The 22,420-nt window shown below is 33.0% G+C and overlaps 2 protein-coding genes across 3 annotated transcripts in view; one reads left to right on the top strand and one right to left on the bottom strand.

The window, feature by feature from the left end:
- LOC130668461 (protein timeless homolog) overlaps positions 1-22,420 on the top strand; it is a 107,613-nt gene that overhangs the window by 23,018 nt on the left and 62,175 nt on the right. The gene's annotated exons all lie outside the window — the stretch shown is intronic.
- LOC130668463 (uncharacterized) lies at positions 8,089-11,988 on the bottom strand. The gene has a single exon (XM_057470767.1). The coding sequence runs from the start codon at positions 11,683-11,685 to the stop codon at positions 8,629-8,631; it is 3,057 nt and encodes a 1,018-aa protein (XP_057326750.1). The 5' UTR covers positions 11,686-11,988; the 3' UTR covers positions 8,089-8,628.

Genomic DNA, 22,420 nt, shown 5'->3' with positions numbered 1-22,420 from the left:
TAATGACGATAAGTGTTGCTTTTTTTTCCATGAAAGCTTTTAAGTGAGCTAAAAGTTCCTCAGAAAAGCTACGTTTTTAATGAGCTTGCTATACGAAAATGAGAAAGATAAAAAATGAAAAAGCGAGTTGAATATTCTCTTGGATTTTTTTTTTTCATTCTTCATATTTTTATTTTATCTTTACCATTATTATTGTGCTCGTTTATTTTTTTCGTTGGTCTTTCTATCTCTCATGATGTCGTTTTCATTTTACTTTATTTAAAACATTTTTATTTTCATGCATTCGTAGACAGCAACGCCAGAATTAAGCTATCCTCGTCTCTCCTTTGTCTCGTGTATTCAGTTGGCTAAAATGCAAAAGCTCATCCCCAAACCCGAGCCCAAGTTAGCTCGACGATGACGCTTACACCGCTCTCTTCTTCTCTTTTTCTGTGGTTTCTTTTACTCAGAATAATAAGCTGTGCTGATGTTTGTTCACTTCTTAAACGATGAGAGCTTGCGATTCCACGAGTGCTTTGCCGGCTCGTTGAGAGTCATTGTCCCACAACCGTTGTCGATTTTTCCACCACCAACTCGCAACTCGGGCTTTTCTCAATTTAACGTTTCTTTTGTACGCACCCTTCTTAGACTGACTCTCTTACTTATTCTTCTTAATATAAAGTATAAGTATATAACGCACACAGCCTTTTATATAAAATATATTCTGTATATAATACATATTGTACGATAAAGACGAGGAAATATAATTTAGAGCGTCTTGAGATGAAAGTCGCGGTAGCGGTACACGTCAGTTGCTTTTAGAGACCAGAACATTGTATTTGAGGGTTGCTGTGTCTCTTGGGAAACCTTAGTAGCGTTTGATATGCCCACTAAATTATACAACTGGAACTCTCGAAATAATTTGTGTGTATGTGTGGCGTGCTGTGTATATCTAGCTGCCTCGTCAAACGTTCTTCATCAAATATTTATTTACGTTCCGGGTATATTTTTCAAGCAGATAAATTTATTGGATACTTTATAAATGAATAAATATTTGAACGAGCATCATTAATTTGATTGTCAATTATTGCATTTCCCTTTGGCTTGGTTTTATTTTTATACCTTCGTAGTAAACTTTGAACACAAGCAACATCAAGTAATTAAATTTACGTTAAATAAATAACAATAATTTTTTTTTTATTCTTCATTTTCTATTAAAACTATTGATCCTCTAAAGGTTAAAACGAGTATTATTTAAATAATATCTAAATAATTGAGTAATAAATTTCTAAAATCGCCAGCTAATCCATAAAGGGACTACCGACAGAGTTTTAGCCAGCTTAGTTCTCAGTTCCTGTCTCAATATCCTCGCGGATATTGGATACAGAGTACCAACGGGGCCACTATAAATTAATGCAAATCTCTTCCTAAATGTAAATCTCCCCTCGGAGCAAAACAATAGCGGCTCGTAGTCTTGTTACACTACTCCTACTCTTACTCCTACTCCTTTTCCTACTTCCACTTCTTCTTTATCTTCTTCATCTACTTGTATATCTATATCTACATGCATATCCATTATATATTTACTGTTACTCATACTCCAGCTCCCATCACATGCATTGTCAGTTCTCTGGATCCTTCCAGTCGACTGTTCACTACCACTTGAGACCAGCAACAACAATTATACATATAAACTAAACTGCGATAGTCGATCAAACTATCATACAGTTTCCACTTTATAGTTATTCAAGAGTCCTTCAAAGTAGACACTATCTACGCCAAACACTTAGTCGAGAGCCCAACATTTGATGACGTAAATTAATGCCACTTTATAGACTAAACTTAGAATATATTCAGTAACTGTAAATAGCCGAACTCTATCTGAATTTCTAATAAATTTAAAACATCGTGAATATCTATATTATATCTACATCTCTAAATAAATAGTTTTTGTTATGCAAATAATGATTCAAGACAATGCCAAATATACAATATAGACTCAAAGATTGACCGTTGACAAAATAAATAAATGTAAATCCAGAATACTAAATGTAAATCTCTCGTTCAGTTATGCAGGGTACAGCATATAAGTGCCAAGCACCGGCCGAGTGTTCGTACATTTTCCCCTCTACCCCCATCAACACTGGAGCGGAGTAATCTCATAAATTTATATTAAGCTGATACTACGTCTATCCTTTTCTATCTTACATTAGCTGGCAAGTAATTCTACTCCTGCTACTGCTATATTACTCTTATACGTCTATTTTCAACCCCCGTTGTATAGGATGTCCTTCCCCTAGGTATTAATGCTATTTTAAGTGCCCGCTCGCCTTCTCAATCCCCAGTAATTACTTGTTAGTAAGTTGCCTATACAAAAGCCGCTTTTTTGTTTATTTTCTGATGATTATAACTTATAACGATTGTGATAACGATGAAAACTTGGATAAAAACTCGGAAAAAATCATTTTATAGACCAATTATTTTTTCAAGAGAATATACGCTCTGTCTATCATATATTTTCTTCAATCCCTCGACGTTTAGGCATTAAATTTTTCAACGTTTAATCAGTTTTTAAATCACTATACTTATGAACGCCCTTTTTATTTTATTTTTTAAATTATTTATTCATTTTCATTTGAGCGCGTGCATTATTTGAAGGAAAAAAAACAATTATTTTTAATTTCCTTTTTAATTATGCTTTCCATAGTTGAATTTTTAAGCTTTCATTTTCATGAATGGGATCTAAATTAAATGCTTTTTAATCTGTACATGTAATTTAAATTTTATGCGATGTATATATATAATAAAAATAGCCTCAAGTAATCTTCTTCATTTTACTTTACATTTCAAATTCAATATATATACTTAATTTATCGGAAAAGAAATTTAATATACATTTTTTATCGGAAAAAAAAAATATTCCTTTATCTGCGTTTCGATTTCATACAGAATGAATACGATCATTATTACTTAGTAATTAAATCCGTGGACTTAATTTCAATAAATCCATGCAGTAATTAAAAAATTTCAATCCGGCGCTCGGTAAATTTATTTTTATTGTTTTAAAACAATATATCTTTTGATCGCGTACGTAACAATGAAATTAAAAATGGTATACCAAATCACAGTCACTCATCACATCACCATTGTATAAATAAAAAAATATATATATATTTATTATTCTATTTGTAAACAATATTTGATTTAAAAAATATTTCACCTCGAATGGCACAAAAATAAACTTCGTAATTAATTTTATTGATTGTGTAAATAATTCAAGTACACAAATATCACCAAATTTATTTAATCACAAGCTTTACATTTGTGACGAATATTTGCGTTTGTAATTTTGTATACTTCAACAATTTAAATATTTTGATATTAATTGTTCCGTGACCTTTAACATTTTATATTAACATCCAAAACTTTAAACAAATAATTGCATTAACCTATTTAATGTTTATTAATATGCTGCCAAACCCATGCTATTTGAATAAATCTACATATTTAAGTATAATGAAGTAGAATTTGATATTTCATCAATAATACAAAGGTCTCATTTTAATAAACACAAATTTGTTTATTCAAATGTCAATTAAAATTATTATTATTTATCATAATTGTAACGGATATATATTTCATTAATATCATGATAAAATTACATGGAAAACAACTAATAGGTAATTATATAAAATCCATTTTAAAAAGTTAATGCAATAAACATTATCCTATTGTATTTCCGATAAATATATTTTTATATCATACTAGAATCATGTTTCGCGCGCAAATAAGCGCCCGTCGCTTTTTATCTTTTTATTTTAATTCAGGGGAAGGGGAGGGGGTAATAGGGGTAGGGTAGGCAAAACGGGGTATCCCCAAAATTTTACAAAAAAAAATTTTATATTTTAGATGGTTTTTAAACATTCCGAAATCACTTTTTTAAATTTAATTGAGCGTTGTTTAAATTTTTTTTTGTTAAACTTTTTCAAAAATCAATTGTCAGTTAAAAAATATTAATGACTTGTTTTATGATAAAAACTATTAACATTTTTTTTTCTTCTTTTGAATCCAATAATTATGTAAAATATAATTTTTCTTCATGTAAATTACTTACAAAAAAATTTTACTTAATCAAATTTATTTAAAATCCAAAAATTTTTTTTCTTTTTTACCTCTTTTAGGGGGTACTCCATTTTGCCCACAAAAGTAAAAAAATTATTTTTTTAACGCTAACTGAAAATTTTTTCTATCTGCTTTGAATATCATTAAAAAAAAAAAAAAAAATTTAGTGTATTTGAGTCCTCGAAAACTTTGTATTTCCTTAAGTACACCCTTTTGCCCCTCCCTCCCCTATATTATTGTTCAATTTGTGTATATTCTTATGCTACCTTTAGTTTTTAGCCAATCGGGTATTCCGAAAAAAGGCTTCACATACATTTAGTGCTTTTTTACTCAAAAATACACTTATTTGATCGCATTTTATTCAAGTGGATGAAAACGAACGGGGCAAAGCTTAATTTTTTTTCGACTTTAAATTTTTTTCTCTAAATTTCATATCATATTTTTCCTTGTTCATTTTTCTTTTTCGACTATACCATTTTATTTTATTTTCAAATAAAAAAAACGTTCAATAAAATAAAAAGAGACGTTGAAAGAAGTTAAGCCCCTCGTTGGACGCTGGCAAGAGACGGGCACGATATCCGTGTGCCAAAGACACGACAGCGGGCTTATACGAGAGCTACTGCCACTGCTGGACTGTGGTACCATCACTGGCGCTTTATTCGTCTCTGCGGGTATGTGTCTGCTGGAGCTTTTCCCCGAATGTTCAAAGGTCTCTCATTCATTCTCTTTCTTTCACAATTTCGTTCTCGTTTGCAAAAAGACAATGAAACCTTATTCTACTCCCGATCGATTTTATCATATATGTACCCAAAATTATCGTGACAACCGAGGTTTTTTAGTTTTTTCAAATTATATCCACGTCCACCGTCAAACTCTACGTTTACTGTAAGATCGAACCTGCTCTCGTTTCCGTATTATTTTTATCCGCGAGGAAATACGTTATCGTGTTTTCTATTTCTTTGTTGCTATCTTTTGACTTACCTGATCGACTCGCTCACTCAGATTCTTCGTCGTTTATTTTATCCTGTTTGCTACTTTTTTTTATTTCTGCATTGCTGCTATCTCTTTTAAGTCTGACAGCATTGTTTATTCTAGAGCCGATGGCACTGAGTTGAAACGTAAATAAGGAACTGGAGAGAGCAGTAGATGTTTCTTTTCATGGATGCTCGAGCTTTTGTTTCGTAAAATGAACTACGTGAATGTTTTTCAAAATTTTTTTCCATCAATTGCTTTAATGAACGAAAAATAAAACCAATCGTTCATAAGTTTATTTTCTTTATTCCAAGCATTCATTCAATAAACATTAAGATTTTAAATGAAAAACATATTATACTTAATTCTAATTTCATTTTACTGCCCGGGTCAAAGTATTTAGCCTCAATCTACTCTCTTAAAATGAATCAGCGAAAAAACCTACAAATCAGTGAATATTCACTGCACAAATAGTCCCAAGTATATCACTAATTGAATCAGTGATATATAGGACCAGGATTTTTGCGTTAATTTAAAAATAATTAATAATTAGTGGAGTGAAATTTTTGATATTACGGGGAAAATATTGGTCTTATTAAAAAATTTTTCAAACAAAAGTTGTAGGAAATTTAATTTTCTAAAAAAAATGTCTCTTATAATTTTTTTTTAGGACTAATAAGAAAGCTGTAATTTCAAAATTATGATTTTCATAATTCCTCAAATTTTGAATCATTCATTATGAATCTTGATTTTTAAATTATGGTGAAAATATTGATCGTATAAAAAAATCATGAGAGACTTTTTTTTAATAAAATTGAATTTCCTACAACTTTTGTTTGAAAACTTTTCTACTAATACCGATATTTTCCCCGTAATATCAAAAACTTGAACTACTCATTTCAAAAATAAGGCAAAAATCTTGTCCCTAGTGATATGCTTGGGACTGATTCGCAGTGAATATTCACTGATTTGTAGGTTTTTTCACTGATTCATTTTAAGAGAGTAGCCTCATCGAACCCAAGTAAGACTCAATCCTGCCTTACTAAGTAAAAAAAGCATTTTGAGCCTCAAATTATGTTCAAAAAGCATCAATGAGCCTCAAATAATACTAATCGAATTTAAATTACATAGTCGAGTAGTAGGTTCATTTGAGGCTCATCGAGGCTTCCGGAGGATTTTTGAGAATCATTTGAGGCTTATTGAAGCTTTTTGAACATCATTTGAGGCTCAAAATGCTTTCGTTACTCAGTGAGGCTGGATTGAGGCTAGATATTTTGACCCGGGTGTTTAAATAAATTTTTGAATTTACTTCAACCGAATTTCGTATATATCTAGCGACAAACAAATAACCTGTATAATTTCTTATGAAAGTATCACAGTATAAAAGGACAATAATGAACATACATATTTTGTAATACTCAAGTAATAAAGTTTATTCGAACGATAAAAGGTTAACTCTAGGATTTTCGTAGATATATTTATGAGAAGTGTTGACTCGGGATATACGAAGACATTTTTATAAATGGAACAGATACAGCTTTAGCTTGAAGAGTTAAGATTTCCCCCCGGCCTTTCTTCCAACTCGTCTATACTTACTGATGCTGTAGTTCTCGACTTCTTCTCGTCTTTGGTTTTATTCAACTATATTTAGCTTTCTCATACTTTTTCCCCAGCTTATCTGTTGACCTCTGCACAATCCTATGATCCAGAACTTTTAAAGAATTTATAAAGCTGAAAATTCATGCAAAGAAAAACTTTTTCAATGTTATTATTCAGTTAATATACCCAACCACTGTCTAGATTAAGTATTAAAATTCTTCAATCTCCGCATATTTTCATTGTAATTTAGTTATTATCATAAAAATGTTTAAATTAATTAACAAGCATTGTCAGGCTAGAGTATAATAGATCTGACATTGTACTGAAATTATTTTCCGTCCGCCCAAAGCTGAGTGCTCGGTTACGTAATATTGTTTTAACTCAAATAAAACTAAAACTAATTTAATTAAATCTTTCAAAAATTAAAGTACTTTTGATTTAATTATTTTACTATTTGTTTTGCAAATTAATTTCATCTCAAAATTTATGACTATAAAAAAAAAAAAAATTAATAGAGCTATCACGGGATTAAAATCACGAGAAAGAATTTTTTAAGATTAAAGCAAGTAGTGGTACAAGTTATTAGTCAGTCTTAATGACTCCGAGTACCAATAAAAATTATTACGCTCTATTAATTATTATTTTTTTTTCATCATAAATTTATAATTTTAATTAAATCTTTTTTTCAACAAAACTAAGGATCAGAGAAATAAAAAACAATTATTAATGTATCTTTGTACAACATTTTTATTATCTTAGTTTTTTATTTTGACACTGGTTATTTTACGAAAGATAATATCTAACCTCTTTATTGTTTATTATCATTTTACTTATTTATCTTAAATTATTATTTTTATATTTTAATTTATTTTTTTATAATTTCATTTAGTTTTATCTCTTTAATCAATCTCATGAGTCTCTGAAATTACACAAGAAGCTTCCTCTCTCTATATTATACTCTTGGATTCTGCGCACCGTTTAAATGGCCGAGTTTTGTTCGAGGCACACTGCGAAAATTTCATTCCCTTTTTTTTTTTTACCCGAGTAATGAGTTTTTTCGTTCCTCGATTTTGTACACTGGCAATTTTTTTATATTTATTTTTCTCATCATTATTACTATTATTATTATTATTATTATTATTTTCTTTCACCTTGAATCTCGCGCTTCACGTCGGCTAATTTGCCTGTCGCGTACTAGAGCGACATTGTCGCATCTTACCGTCTCTCACACTTCTTTTTTATATTATCATTATTATTATTATCATTACGTTTATCTCGCTCTACCTATCTCTTTCACCGGTTTTTTTCTTTTCTTCATTCTAATTTTATAATTTATCGTCTCAAACACGATAAATTAAATCCCGTCACAAGAAGTATCTCGTATTTATTTATTTATTACTTTTGTTTTATTATTTCTGTTTATTGTCACTGTTGTTGTTTAATTGGATATCAATTATCTGGAATGTCGGTACGCAAATAATCGCAATTATTTAATCGTCCTCTCATTAATTTATTATCATTAGCTTACATTTCATCACTTGATCACATGATTATCATACGATAATTCTAAAGGTACAAACACTATTCTACAACTCGTTATTTATCGTTCAACATAAAAAAACAAACAATTACAACAACAACAAAATATTAATAAATAAAAAATTCACAAGACACACTATCTTATCTCCCAGTCCTTTATATAAAATTAATGCGCAAACTTTCCTCTTCATTTCTCTCACGACATAAACTTCTGTACAGTTTGTTGTTGTTCGTGTTGTTCTTGTAGTTGTTGTTCCTGTCATGGACCTTGGTCCTGTTCTTTTAGATTCTGCATCTAATTCAAAGTTTCACTGTCCAAGTAAGAGAGTGAAGTAGTCGTCTTATAGGTTGTCGTCGACCAAGTAGTGAGTAAGTGAGTGAGTGAGTGAGCAAGAAAATAGAGGATGGTGTCATTGTTCACCAAAGTTCTGTCGTAGGCGTCAGAGTGTGTACTTCAATGTTTTCGTGTCTATGATACCTGTCTCTTCGCCGTATCGTGGCTCGTCTTGAGAGAACGACCGTCAGTGCAGCTGCTGCCCCAATGACAGCACCAATCAACACCAGCATTCCGGGATGTGTTGCGATGCCAGTCGCCGGTTTCTCATCTGCATCTGCCCCGCGGCTATTCAATTCTTCGGCGATTGTATTAGCAATATCATGAGCAATTCCTAAATTTTGACCGTCTTTTATCAATTTTCTCTCTACCGTCAGTGTTACCGAATGTTCCGTACTGTGAATTCCATCGGTCACTTGTTTATTTATATTTTCAGAATGACTCTTTGGATCGGAAATTTTTTCGACCTCTCGTTCCACTGAATTCACTCGGTTGTCCAGAATTTCTTTAGATCTCTCGCGTTCGCTACCAATAAGTTCTTGTTCACTTGCTTTTCGATTACCCGCTCGGTTAGCTTTCTTTGCTTTGTCCTCGAGACGAATTCTCTCATTAACCACAATCGACTGATTTTTTTTCTTTGGCTTAAAAATTTGCTTACTGTTGTTATTATTAATGATAACATTTTTACTATTATTACTTTTATACTTATCGTTATTATTATTCTTATTATTACTGTTATTATAATAGTTGTTACTATAATTATCATTATTTTTATTATTATTCTTATTATTATTGTTATTGTTATCATTATCGTTATTATTATTATTATTATTATTATTATTATTATTAATGTTACTAGAATGGATCTTATCATTACTAATATTATTAATGGCTTTACTATTATTATTAATATCAAGTTTGTTGGTTGGGTAAGAAGTCGTATAAATTCCGTTGAATTTAGTGTCGTTTAATTTGACCGTTGATGCGGTAGCATCCTCATAAAGTTTGGTAGATGGAATTTCATCAAGCACGCTGGTATTTTCGAGCGTCGATTCAGTACGACTGATATTACTCGGGCTGGAAGACGCATTTGTTGGCACTGTGAGTAGTTGGAGTAGTTCTGGGTATTTCTCAATCCTAAAGCTCCGATATGAGATATCGCTGGTTGTGTCCGCAGTTGTGGTCACGGGTAATGCAATCGTTGTAGTGGTGGGTGGTGGTGGCAATTCGACCAACAGTAGATTTGCAAAATTACCGTCTGAATAGTTACTGCATCTTGCTGGGGGCGTTATCTCTCCGTGCTGTCGTATCCACTCGCCAAGCCACAGTAAATCTGCCGTACAATTCCAATCATTGTCCGCTAATCCGAGAGTATTTAATTGCGGGAATAGATAAATAAGATCTGATCTCAGTGTGGTGATGTTGGTGTTGATGAGATTTAATAGCATTAAACTTTTGCATGCGGACAATGCCGCATTGTCTGTTAAAAGCTGAGCTGCTAAAGCTGGGCTGTGTGACACGTCGAGAGTAACGAGCATCTCGGGTGTAGGAACCGGAAATGCCATGTCACCGTGCTCCTCATTCTCCCACTCAAGTGAAGTCAAACCTGACATGCGTAGCTCGCTTAAACGTGCTGGACCGGCAAGTGTGTTTGCCGGAAGCTGCTTGATGGGATTGTTAGATATGTCAAGTTTTGTGAGAAATAACAGCTGGCTCAGTGCACCCTCATCGATTGTCACAATACTGTTGTCATTTATCAAAAGACACTGGAGATTGTCTATACCCTGGAGGTCTTCGCTGGTCAGTGTTTTGATGCCGTTACCACGTAGATTTAGTATCATCAAACTCGTTGGTAAACTTCGTGGCACTATTTCCAATTTATTTCCTGATAAATCTAGCTTCTCTAGTGTCTCTAAACGACCTAGTGAGTCTTCCTCGATTTCGAACAATAAATTATCCGACAGGTCTAACATTTTAAGCAATGGATAACCATCGAAATCACCGTCGCGTATACACGTGAGTTTGTTACCAGCTAAACGTAGTGCTCTTACTGATCGAGTTAGTGTTGCTGGTACACGTACTAGTCCAGTACGCGATGCATCAACGGTCTCTAAACGTCCAGTTCCTAATAGCAGTGAGACATCACGTTCCATTAATGGATTTTCTGCCAATCTCAGAACCGACAAACCTGGTAGAGGCTGAAGTACTCCGGATGCAGCTTTTGTAAGACCATTTCGTGATACATCAAGCTCACGTAGTCGTCCAAGCGCCTCAAACCACCGTGCGCCCAAAATTTTTAATTGATTCCCACTCAAATTTAATGTCTGGAGTGAAGCTAAATTCGTTAGTGTGTCATCTGGTAGTAATACCAATCTGTTGTCCGATATATCGAGATACTCAAGTGCAGCGAGACCCACAAAAGCACGTTCATCCACTCCCTCAATTTCATTGTCCCGTAAACTTAAACGCACTAGACCAGTAAGCGTCCTAAAAGCTTCACTCGGCAATTCACTCAATCGATTACTCGCTAAGTCTAGCACTCTCAACTCACTTTTATTTCCTATAACCACATCACTCAGATCGACAATATTATTATCGGAAATGTTTAATACCGTAAGTCTCGTATTCAATTCCCATGTTATGTTTACAGGAAATGAACTATTCGTAATAGCAAGTTCATAAAAACACGTTAATGAAGAATTATCTAATTCATCAAGCATACTTGTTATTTGGTACTCATCAGCTCCATAAATCGCTAATTTCTGTATATCACGCGGCAATGTCTCAATTAACGGGACACCCTCATAACACTCGACCTCTAGGGCCATATCAGTAGTAGTAGTAGCAGTAGCAGCACTGGTAGTGTTTCTCAATACTCCGTGACACTCACAGCTAGGCAGACTTAGTACCATCAGCCTATCTAAGCACTCGATTTGATCGAAAACCCCTGAGGTGTTTCGCCATTCTGCTGATATTGTTGCTGTAGCTGTAGCTGTTGTCGTTGATGTCAATGCTTTTGACGTTGTTGTAGCTGTATTATTGTTTAAAAGAGGACACTCGCCGGGTCCTGTGCAAGCAGAAATGCTCGCCGTAAAGGCGAACACAAGTGTCAATAGCCACATAGTTACGGACACCAGCATGCCCTTGGTATCCTTCACGTTCCACTGTTACCGCGTGTATGAACTCTTCTGGTATCAACCTTGATCCGTTTTATCCAAGCACTCGACATCATTACCGATCTACACCACGTCCACGCGAACATACGCACCTCCGATTGTACGAAATTCAATAGAATGTCGAAAATTCAATACAGTATTTAGAACCGGTTAGTCCTCGTACGGAGTATAAAACCCGACTAAAGTAATAGATTAACTAACTCTAGTAGTTACTGCGGCGAAGGAGTCGCTCTCTCAACTGACTTGGCTAGACTGTGTGCTGCCAGCTACACCCCTACTACCACGGTGGGGTATTTTCTTCCCCTATCTTTTAGCCTCCCTCGCCACCCACCACCAATACCACTATTCGCATCAGCCTCAGTACCAGCAGCAACGGCCACCAGCCGTCGCTTTTACTCTCGAACTCGACAAGGGGGTGTGCGCACGCGTATACTCCTACATCATCATATACAGAGACTCAACAGAGTTACAAGTTTTTTTAGTCTTTTCTTTTTACAGTATTTACCTAGAGCTTTTATATTTTGTATATCATATTTTTCTACTAATACTAATGCTCATTCGTTTTTACTTTACCGAGAAGTCTGTCCCCAAACAGTGGTTTGATATCAAGCAATTTTACCAGATCCCTGTAGGGAACCTCCAGAACAAAAATGCCAATTTTACACAAAATTGCTAGCAGTTGAATTTTCTCTTGGCCGCTTTTCATTTAATAATAATTGCCCGGCTGGAAATTCTGGACACGGTGTGCTGTAAAATGTATGACCGGGAGTTGAAGCTGCGGCATAATTTCTCTCTCAGACTCTCTGAGGATTCTACATCCTTTGCTATTGGTGACGTTGGATGGAAGCATTCGTGTGCGTAAGTAAGCAAGTGAGCTGTTAGAAAGACGGGAATTCATTTTGGTGGTTGTGCAATCAACGAAGTTAATTGCCAAGAATTATTAAGACTCCCCTTGACACTAGTGATGACAGTTGCAGTGGTAGTGGTGTAGGTAGTTGGGATGGAAGAAGATGAAGCCATTATTCAACCAAAACGTTAATTTAGGTTATTCTGTAAAATAATTTCGCGTAGTCTTTGAAGAAATTCTTCTAGTAGAGCGGATAGCGATACTTGTATTTCTGTTTCCACTTGCTCTACTGCGCGCAGTTGAAAACGGAAACGTCGAGGAAATTGCAAGACAATAGAAGTTACAACGAACACACAATATATCTTTAGTTTTCATTGTATTTACCCGGCATTTTGTGTGCTCGCCTTATTGCAATAGTATCGGAAACCATCCGACCGTCTGATCCTGAAATATTATATTCATAGATCCTTCAGTGTTTTCGTTTTTTTTTTTTTCTTGATCCCGCTTTAATGAATCGTTATGGAAACTTATCTGAGAGTATCAATATTTCCACAATTCTCATAACATTGCGGATAAAATTGCACAGAATCTTAAACTTAAACTTTGGTAATCATTTGGTTTTAACAACCGATTGAATATTATTTCAACAAAATAGTAGTAAAATATAATATAAAGAATTAACAATAAGTTTATAACTAAATCAGTTAGAGAAACATGTAATCTTTATTAAATATTTGGCTCTGAGTCATTGATGTGGCCGTAGTGATAGTGGTTGTCATCGTGGTCGTTCACTAATGTATGCACTTTGAAACGATGCACGAAATAATTTGCATAATATTCAAATGTTTGTAGGAGTAATACAAAATGCGTCTCACGATTCACGTGAGCACATACGTGTCTGCATACATTGCTACGGGAGATGAACAAAAGGTCGTCGTTTCACGATTGTTGGGCTGCTTGTATCGTCCGGAAACTCCAGGAGACTCGATCGTAAAAGGAAACTGTTCGTCCAACGTTTAGCCAAAACATTTCACTGCTCATATTTGCTATCTGTATATCTGTATCTGCACTTACGTTTATATAAATACACATCCAAAAAGAAAAACACTATAATCATTTGCCGTCGATTTCATTGTACGACTATATCACAACACTATTTGGTAGGATATTCGTCGTTGTTGGCAAACCCAAGTGAATGGCTAGAAAAATACCATTTATCGCGATGTCCGCGACGTTTTTACAGTTACTTTTTTTTGCTTCGGCCATTGCAAAGCGTTATATTGCCAGGGCAAGGAGAGACTTCCGCCCATGTCTACGAACAAATTTTACCCTTTTATTTTATTTTATTTTTATACTACGTCTTTTTTTTTTTTTTATCTTTACCTGCTTTTTGTTATTTTTATTTCGCACTTGCTCGTGTCCCAGGGTTCACGACTCGTTTGTTCGAGAAGCAATTCACTAGTCCCTTGTCTTTACGAGAAATTTAAATTTAGTTTCGTTTAGTACCGTGTCCGGGAACGATCGCAATAGCCTAGAGGATAAAGTAGTGATAGTAGTAATAGTAATAGTAGTTGTGGTAGTAACAGTATAGCAGTAGTGGTAGTGCGACAAAAAAGAGACAAGTGAAGTAAAGGAGGGATGCAAAGTGGGTTAAAAAAGGTGGATCACTAAGCCGACAAGAGAAATAGAAAAGAATGACTTTGCTTGGATGAGAAAATGAGAATATAGAGAAATTACTTACTGTCAAGTGTAAAAGGTAGAAGTTTCTTTTATTTTATTTTATCCTATTCTTTTTTTTTACTACCCCGAGTACTTGGCATTCAACTTGAGGAATTTATCCGTCATATCTTGAATAGAATAGTAGTGTAATTTTTCATAATTTTCCAGCAGAGTGTATTGAGATAGCAAAGAAAAAAATAGCAAGCGTAAAATAAGTAGCATTTCCGCTGACGAGACAGATGAGATTTTGTATCTCAGCAGCTGTAGATTCTTTCCAACGTTATTTATAAACTAAATTCTTTTATCCCTTACAAATTGAGTCTATTTTACTACGGTGTCTACTAGCTTGTAGCAGTAGATATAGTTGTTGGTATATATAACATTGATAACAATAATAAAAGTAATAATAACTTACTGTGGGAATAATAGAAGTGGTTTTCATTGGTCTTACAGTGAATGGAGACAATTTTTGCGGATTTCCTAGAACCCTAAGTACCAATTCGCTTTTCCCCCCATACAAAAATCCAATCTCCCGTTGTTCACCACGGGGAGCTTTCTCAATTAGCGCTCAGAAAGAGGAACGGATAAAGAAAGGAACGATTGGGGGAGGAAAGCTCTTCGACCCGATCGTAAGCCATTAGACGTAGAAATGACGCTGCTGATCCCAATTCAACAAAATCTGAGACTCGAATTCTCCCGGACATTTATTTGATTCCTTTTCTTACTCCACCGGTCGATTGCTTTCATGCATTTAATCCATAACTCGAGCGGTGTCTCTAACAATAAAATTCTTATAGAAAGATATCAAATTTTAATTTTTCAATTTCACATAAAAATAATTTATTAAATTAAATAACTTTTTCCCGTCTACAATAAAAAATTATTTATGTCAAGAGCTTTTGGCTTTTTTACTAGATTAATTTTTAAGTTTCTGACCTAGAACTATTATGATGACGTAGTAGAGAATTGAATAATTTTCATTGAATAGAAAATTACCGTAATGTAAGTTCTGCCGCTGCAACTGCTGCTGGGCAGGTTACTAGGCCAGAAACTCCAAAAAGTAATAGCTTCTACTTTTCTCCGTATATAGTCCAGTAATAACAGGGTAGAGTTATAAATATTACTACGACTTATGTCTACGTCTGTACATTACGTGGAATGAAAGAGCTTTGAAATGAAAAAGGATAAAATGAAAGTTACAAATGAAAACTCAAGGCGCGAGAGGAAAAAACGATTTTACTAGCTAAAGAGTAGCTACTCTGCTGAAGCTAGAGTTTGTAATTGCTGAGGCTTTAAAGTGTCGCTGTTGATGGTCGATGGCAGTTGAGACTGGGTTAATGGCTTGTACTGAATGCCCTTTCTTGTGAAAACCACCAGCTCTGTCACATCCACCTCTACCTCCTTCTTCTATTCCATTGCTACCATTATCTGTAGATAGAGAAGTGTGAGAATAAGAACAGAGGGTGGTTTAAAAGTCCTCAAATAACGAATACGAATTAGAACCAAAGAACCAGAAAAGGGTGACTTTATCTTTGGCACTCAGAGCTAGTTCCTTCGAGCTATTTACACTTGGAATTCATTACCTCTAGATTCTGCCTTTCTATTAAATCCTCTTTTTTTTCTTAAAAAATGAAGCATACTCTGAGTAAGTTATCATTTAAATGAAAAAAGTAAATCATGAAATAAACTATTTATTATTTTTTTTTTCTTATACTTATTTTCCTGGCGGCAAACTTTGAATTTTTTATTTTCTCATGTCGCACATTGGCTTTATACATTGCAGAAAAATAGGTTTTCTCGGGTGTCACGGGTACAATATATATAAATACATGAGCTAGGATAAAAGAGAAGTACAAAGATAATAAACTTATTAAAGTGTAAAACGAAAAAAAGATAAATGAACAAATACATTCACCACGACCCCTCTAATCTTTTATTCATTAATACCCTTATGTTTTTATTTACATTTTTTTTCGCTCACGGATGTTCATAAATATATATGTTCTATATGTATGGATAAGTATATATGTATATACATGAATATACTAGAGAATAGTCCCATTCGTTAGCGCCAATTAAGTAATCAAAACTCGCGAGAGTGAGAGTCAAGTGCAACAAGCGACAGGTGTGACACACTCGCGTGCTAAGTCCCGAGCTTGCTAATATTTAAATTGCTCCAACAACACACAAACCTGGAATAGGTTGTTATCAAAAGTGCATGCAGTCGACGATGAGAATTTTAAAGCACACATGCATTCTTTATACAAAGCTTTTTACTGATATTACTATCTTCCTTTCTTTTTATTCTGCACTTTAACGTTAAGCAATATCACTTTATTCATTTAAATTTACCATTTCTTTCATCAATAATAAAAAAAAATTATACATCAACATCCAATTCGATTTTTAATTCAAGAAAATTATTTTCTCATTAATAAACTAATGAATTGCTTACTGATCTTTAAAAGTTTAAAAGCTTGGATAAATTTAACGAGTCTTCTTTTTTGTAGTGATTAAATATTTAAACCTGAATACAATATTTTACTTTAAATAAATTAATATATATATTAGATACTCAGGAAAAAAGGATTTCTTGGGCCAAGAAATATTTTGCATTATGAATTGAAGATAAAAATTTTCTCAGGACAGAAATATAATTTTTTTTTTTTGCTCTTAAAAAGTATTTTCGCCCTAAGAAAATTTTCGTTTTCAATTTGAATCGTTTATTTGAGATACCCCATAAGTCATGTTTTTTTCGAAATTGGGTTTTTCGCATTTTTGGGTTCTTTGGATCTCCCCCCATAGAAATAAATAAAATTATACATCAAATCAGCGTTTAAAAAACAATTAACGGGGTGACAGCAATTTCATTTAATTGAGAAACCTTATAATTCAATGACTCAAATAAACATATGCAGTTTTAGTTTTACAGAAATAATTTTTTTTTATTTAAAATTCGCGCTTTTTTGGAAATAAATTTCAAATGTTTTATTCTTGACTGTTATATGTCTAATTAAAATGTTGAAATTAATTATTTTTTTTTGTAATTTCTGGGTTTCAGAGTTCAAATACATATTTTATACTTCATTTTATCAGTCTAATAAATGACTTAAGTGGAAAAAAATAAAAAAAAAACAATGATTTTATAACTTTTTTTCCGTTTGGTTTAGAAACCCGATAAGTCAATCAACTTTAAATAATTTTTTTAAGTTTCAATTACTAAATTGAATTTTTCTTATTTGAATCTTTCTCAGAGACGCTAACATTATTGTCTTCAGTTATTTATTTTTTATTTTAATGGCAAGTTTTTCTAGAAAATTGTTTTTTGTGTTTCCTGAAAAATTTTGTTTTTTTGACTTATTAATAATGAATCAATTTTTTGAGCCACTAAATATTTTTTTTCTGTGTAATTGTACATTTTTCAAAAGTATTGAATAATTAACAATTAATCCCTAATTGAATTATTAAAAAATATTTCTGAAAATTAGTTTGCTATTATTGAGCCGTAAATTTTCGTAATGAACAAACAATTTTCTTTGTTATCAATTTTAGTTTTGCAATTTTCTTGAAAGTTTCAGACATATTGTCTAGAGTAATGGACGGTGTTTGTTTTTATAAAGTCTGCAAAACAAGTTTCGAGACAGGTGCACGCTACCTCAGGGTGTGCAGTTGAAAGTCTGATAGGCTGTTACACTTTTACACTCCTTGTTTACTGGGCTTATTTACTTGTAAGTGAGTAAGTAAGTAAGTAAGTTAGTAAGCAACTACTTTATTATTTTATTTTATTTTATTTTTTTTTTTTTTATCACGAAGTATTAGCTTATGTATCCTGGAAGCTTTTTCCGAGAGCGGTCTTGTATACCTTTCAGCATGTCAGCTTTTCTTTTATCTCTATGTTCCGGTATCACATTACGGTGTAATTCTATGTATAAACCTCACGAGATACTTCGTGCAGCTTGTAATAGCTAGAAAAGATAAAAAAAAGTTTAAATTGAAAAAAAAAAACTCGTAACTCTGACTAAATGAAGGTGAAAGCGAGGAAGATTGGTATCAGGTTACGCGGTAAGATGAAGCTCTAAGCTTTCAGTGGGGAGTATTTCCGTCAAGAATATTTTTATCCATTTCAAACTCCAGTATTATTTTATATTATATAAATTAAATTTTATAAAACTTTCCAACAATTCAGATTGTTATTTATAATTCTTTAAAAGATCTTCATCTTCATTTGAGATATTCATTTCTTCCAATTTAAAAATTCCAGTCTTCATTAAAATTAATGAACGGTAAATTAATAATAATTTGTATTTGATAGTTGATGCTTCGTTCATCTCAATGAATTGAATATTTAAATTTTAATTACCATATTTTTTTAAAATTCTGCTGCATTTCTAAATTCTCATATTTTCGGCCAATAGTTTACGCATGAGCTATTTAATGAGTGATTCATTATTTTATAACAATAACTAAACTGTTTGAAATTATTTTGAAAGTTTTTGTACGCCGGAAAATATACGTAGAGCTAGTTACCTTCTACAGCTTATTTATGAAAGTTTTAATCGGCGTAGAATTTCCGTGAGATTCAAAATTTCGCCATTGGCAATTCTGATGAATAAAATATAGCGCAGTAAGTCTATAGTTATAACTCCGGGAATAACTAGTCTTGATATGTATAGAGAGTAAGTGAGTGTGTATATTTGTGATGGTTCATACATTTATTATATACATATATATAATGTGCTGAAGTATATGCTCGAGCTTATGTTTTGTGTGGGAGAATACCGATTCACTAGACATCTGAACATAAGGAAGATACGAATGAATAAAGGGAACAGAAACAAAGGTGTCTTGGGGATCATTTGATATCTTGAGGATAAAATGGGATTCCACATAGTATCTAGACAGTCGTACTATACTTGCTGAAAGTAATGACATTGAGATAAGTAATGTACTGAAATATCATTTCTTTTACGATGGGCATCATCATCAAAACCTACAGATCTATTTATTTTTTTTATCATTTGCTTTGTATGACACCTCGAAATGAGAAAAAATGCAGCTACAAAATGTAATCTCTTCGGGGAATAAGAAAAAAAAACCTAAATAAAAAATGATGATAAGAAAACACATCTTTCGAGTTTTCTCGCAGAATGCATTTGTCATTTAGTAAACAAAAATTGAAAGAAAAAAAGAAATATTGTGAAAGATTGTTGTGATTTGAAAAAAATAACTTTCGATGATTCTATGAATTTTTCATTTTTGGCAGCTGCACAACTGGTGATTTCGAATCGTATTCTTTTTAGTTTTCTATTGCCGCAACGTCGAAGTGAGTAGAGTGCACATCCAAGATTTATCGTTTCCATATCCAGCCCGAGATATATAGAGAGCATAGCAGAAGGACACGAGCGAAAGAGAATAATAATAATAAAAAAAAAAAAAAAAATAACAGATAGAAAGGAATAAAAGCATAAAAGTACGAGTAAGTGCTACAACTACATCATATATAGAATCGGACAAGTACCGTTTGAGATTTGTGCCTTCATTCGTCAGCTATTCTACGTTTTCTTCTTCTGTCGCGCTTTCGATTTATCTTCACTCATCTCTATCCACAAACATTACACAGATTTTTCTTCGATATATCAAAAAGTCATTTTAAATTTTACGATTTAATTTTTTTAATCTATTATTTTTTTTTTTTATTTCTTTCTAAGAACAAGTTGAATAACTTTTTTTTATCTATCTGTAGATTAAAAATCAAAGTTCTGCAATAAAAATTAAACAATCGTATCTATCCTTTAAGAAGATTCTTGTTGAACGAAACAAAAGTCCATTGCCCAAGAGAATAAATCTTTTATCGAATTTCTTGAATTTGTCCTCTACGATTTTCCGCATCGTATTTTTTTATTTTATTTTCGACTTTCTTTACGCTCGGTCTTTTTACGTTTGCATTCTCATCGATATCTTACTCTGTGAAGCGAGAATCTCTACCATCGCTGCCACAGACCTCAGAACCGACATATTTAAAACAATGTCGCACATGGAATAAAGCTTTTGGTAACCAGAGGATAAGAGAACTTACGGTAACAAACTTCAGCCTTAATGTACGGATAACGAACAATTCAGTACAGTTCTCATGCTTAGACTCAATGGCTTTCCTTACATGATAATATCATTTTTCTACCGCAGGGGGTCGTATTTAACGCACCTGAGCAGTTGTCGCTCTGTAACTTCATATTTGAATATTTTTTTCTAAGATTATGTGACTGAAATCAGCATTTTGGCCCATTTTAGGACCAATAGCTCTTCTACTAAGACTTCACGGCTTCCCTTAATTGCTATTATAATTTTCCTTGTATAGGGGGTTGCCTTGAACGCACCTGAGCAGTTTTCGCCCTATAACTTAATTTTTACTGTCTTATTTTTACGACTAAATCGTTGGAATCAGTTGCCTGTTCTCAAGTAAGATGATATTGTTATCATGAATATCATGTGTTTTCATAACCAATTGACTCCTCAACTACGGCCCTATTTCATTTCTAATCATAACGTTCCCACTTGTTACCGTAAGCTTATCATGTTCATCACTGTAAAGAAATTGTTTGTTATTCCGTCTTTCGTTATGAGGACGAAACTTTCTTTCTCCGTGCAGGAAAACACACTTTTCGACGCACGACTGCTGACCTTTCGGAGATTTTCTTTAGTAATAAGATCGGGATATTAAAGCAGAAACTAACGAAAGCAACGAGCCAGACGAATCGATAATCGACGATGGACTTCCTTTGACGGTAAACCTAACTTTGCTAAAAAAAAACGTCTAAGAAATATTTTCTAAAAATAGTAAAAAACAACATTGAGAACTCCAGTTTACAAAATCGTATGGGGATATTTTTACATCGTCTAGCAAATTACATACCAGAATAATTTTTTTACTCACTGGCAGTACTGTTGTATTAAAGAGTTCCTATCAAATAGAAAGTCCATTGTAAATACAAATAAATAAAATAAAGAGCCATTAATGTCAAATTTGTAAATATTGTTGAAGAATTTTATACATTTCTCATCAATTTCAATTTAAAAAAATAATTTAAATACATTAGTAAATTAAATCACTTTTTATCAATAAATAGCTTTCATAAAAATTTAAAAATCAATCTTTCAATATTATTCTTCAACAAAATAAATATGTTCTATAATAAAAAAAATATCAAAAGCTTCTTCTGCATATCTAGGATTAAATTTTACGTGGTGTTAACTAACAGTAAACTTTCCTGGAGCGTTAAAATCAAATCGTGTTATAATTTTACCATTAACTAAAATAAAGTTACTTTTCATATTAGCCAAGTACATAAACTAGCATCGAGAGTTTAACCACACAATATTCAGTAAAATATATCTTTACGCATTATAATTATAATAATAGCTACCATTATCATTATCATTATGAGCATCTATTCTTCACTCGATTATTACGATCGAGCAGGTATGACAAGCTGGGCGTCGAAATCGAGTGTACGTTCATGATCATGATGATACTCTCCTCCTATCCAATGCCCATATATATAACCAAAAGCATCCTTTAGTACAACAATTCCCCGGCAGCCCATTTTGTGCGCTAATGTGCCCTTAACAGAGGGGAACGCATGGTCGATTTAGTGTTTACATAACGACACCCTCACGCTCACTACTCGGCTTAAGCAATCGATATCAGCAATTTGCATAGACTCGCTTGCCAATACTAATTCAACGTGATAACGTGAATGGTATCCTGTGTAAAGTATTAATCGTCGATAATCTCTGTACACACATATATACACACACCCACACACTCAGATCCCATACGATACCATCGTCCACCATCGGACGTAATACTCAACTCAATACAGATTTTGTATTTAAATATACAAGTGAATATCTTCCCTTGGGTTATGTGTATAACATAATTGACCATCAGTTTTCAATTATTTTAGTAAATTATTTTACAGCTATACCATTAATTATTTCGCAGACCAATAAATTATTTATTAATGGTAATCATTAGGCAAGCTATAAGCGAGATACATTACAATTAATTATCAGCAAACCAGTGTTTGCACGCAATTGCTCTTGAGTGAATAAATTTGTCTGCATACTTATGTC

This window comes from Microplitis mediator, chromosome 5 (genome assembly GCF_029852145.1).
Source record: "Microplitis mediator isolate UGA2020A chromosome 5, iyMicMedi2.1, whole genome shotgun sequence".
NCBI classification, from domain to species: domain Eukaryota; kingdom Metazoa; phylum Arthropoda; class Insecta; order Hymenoptera; family Braconidae; genus Microplitis; species Microplitis mediator.
Note: the sequence above shows the minus strand (reverse complement) of the source record. Positions and strands in the feature narration are given on the sequence as shown.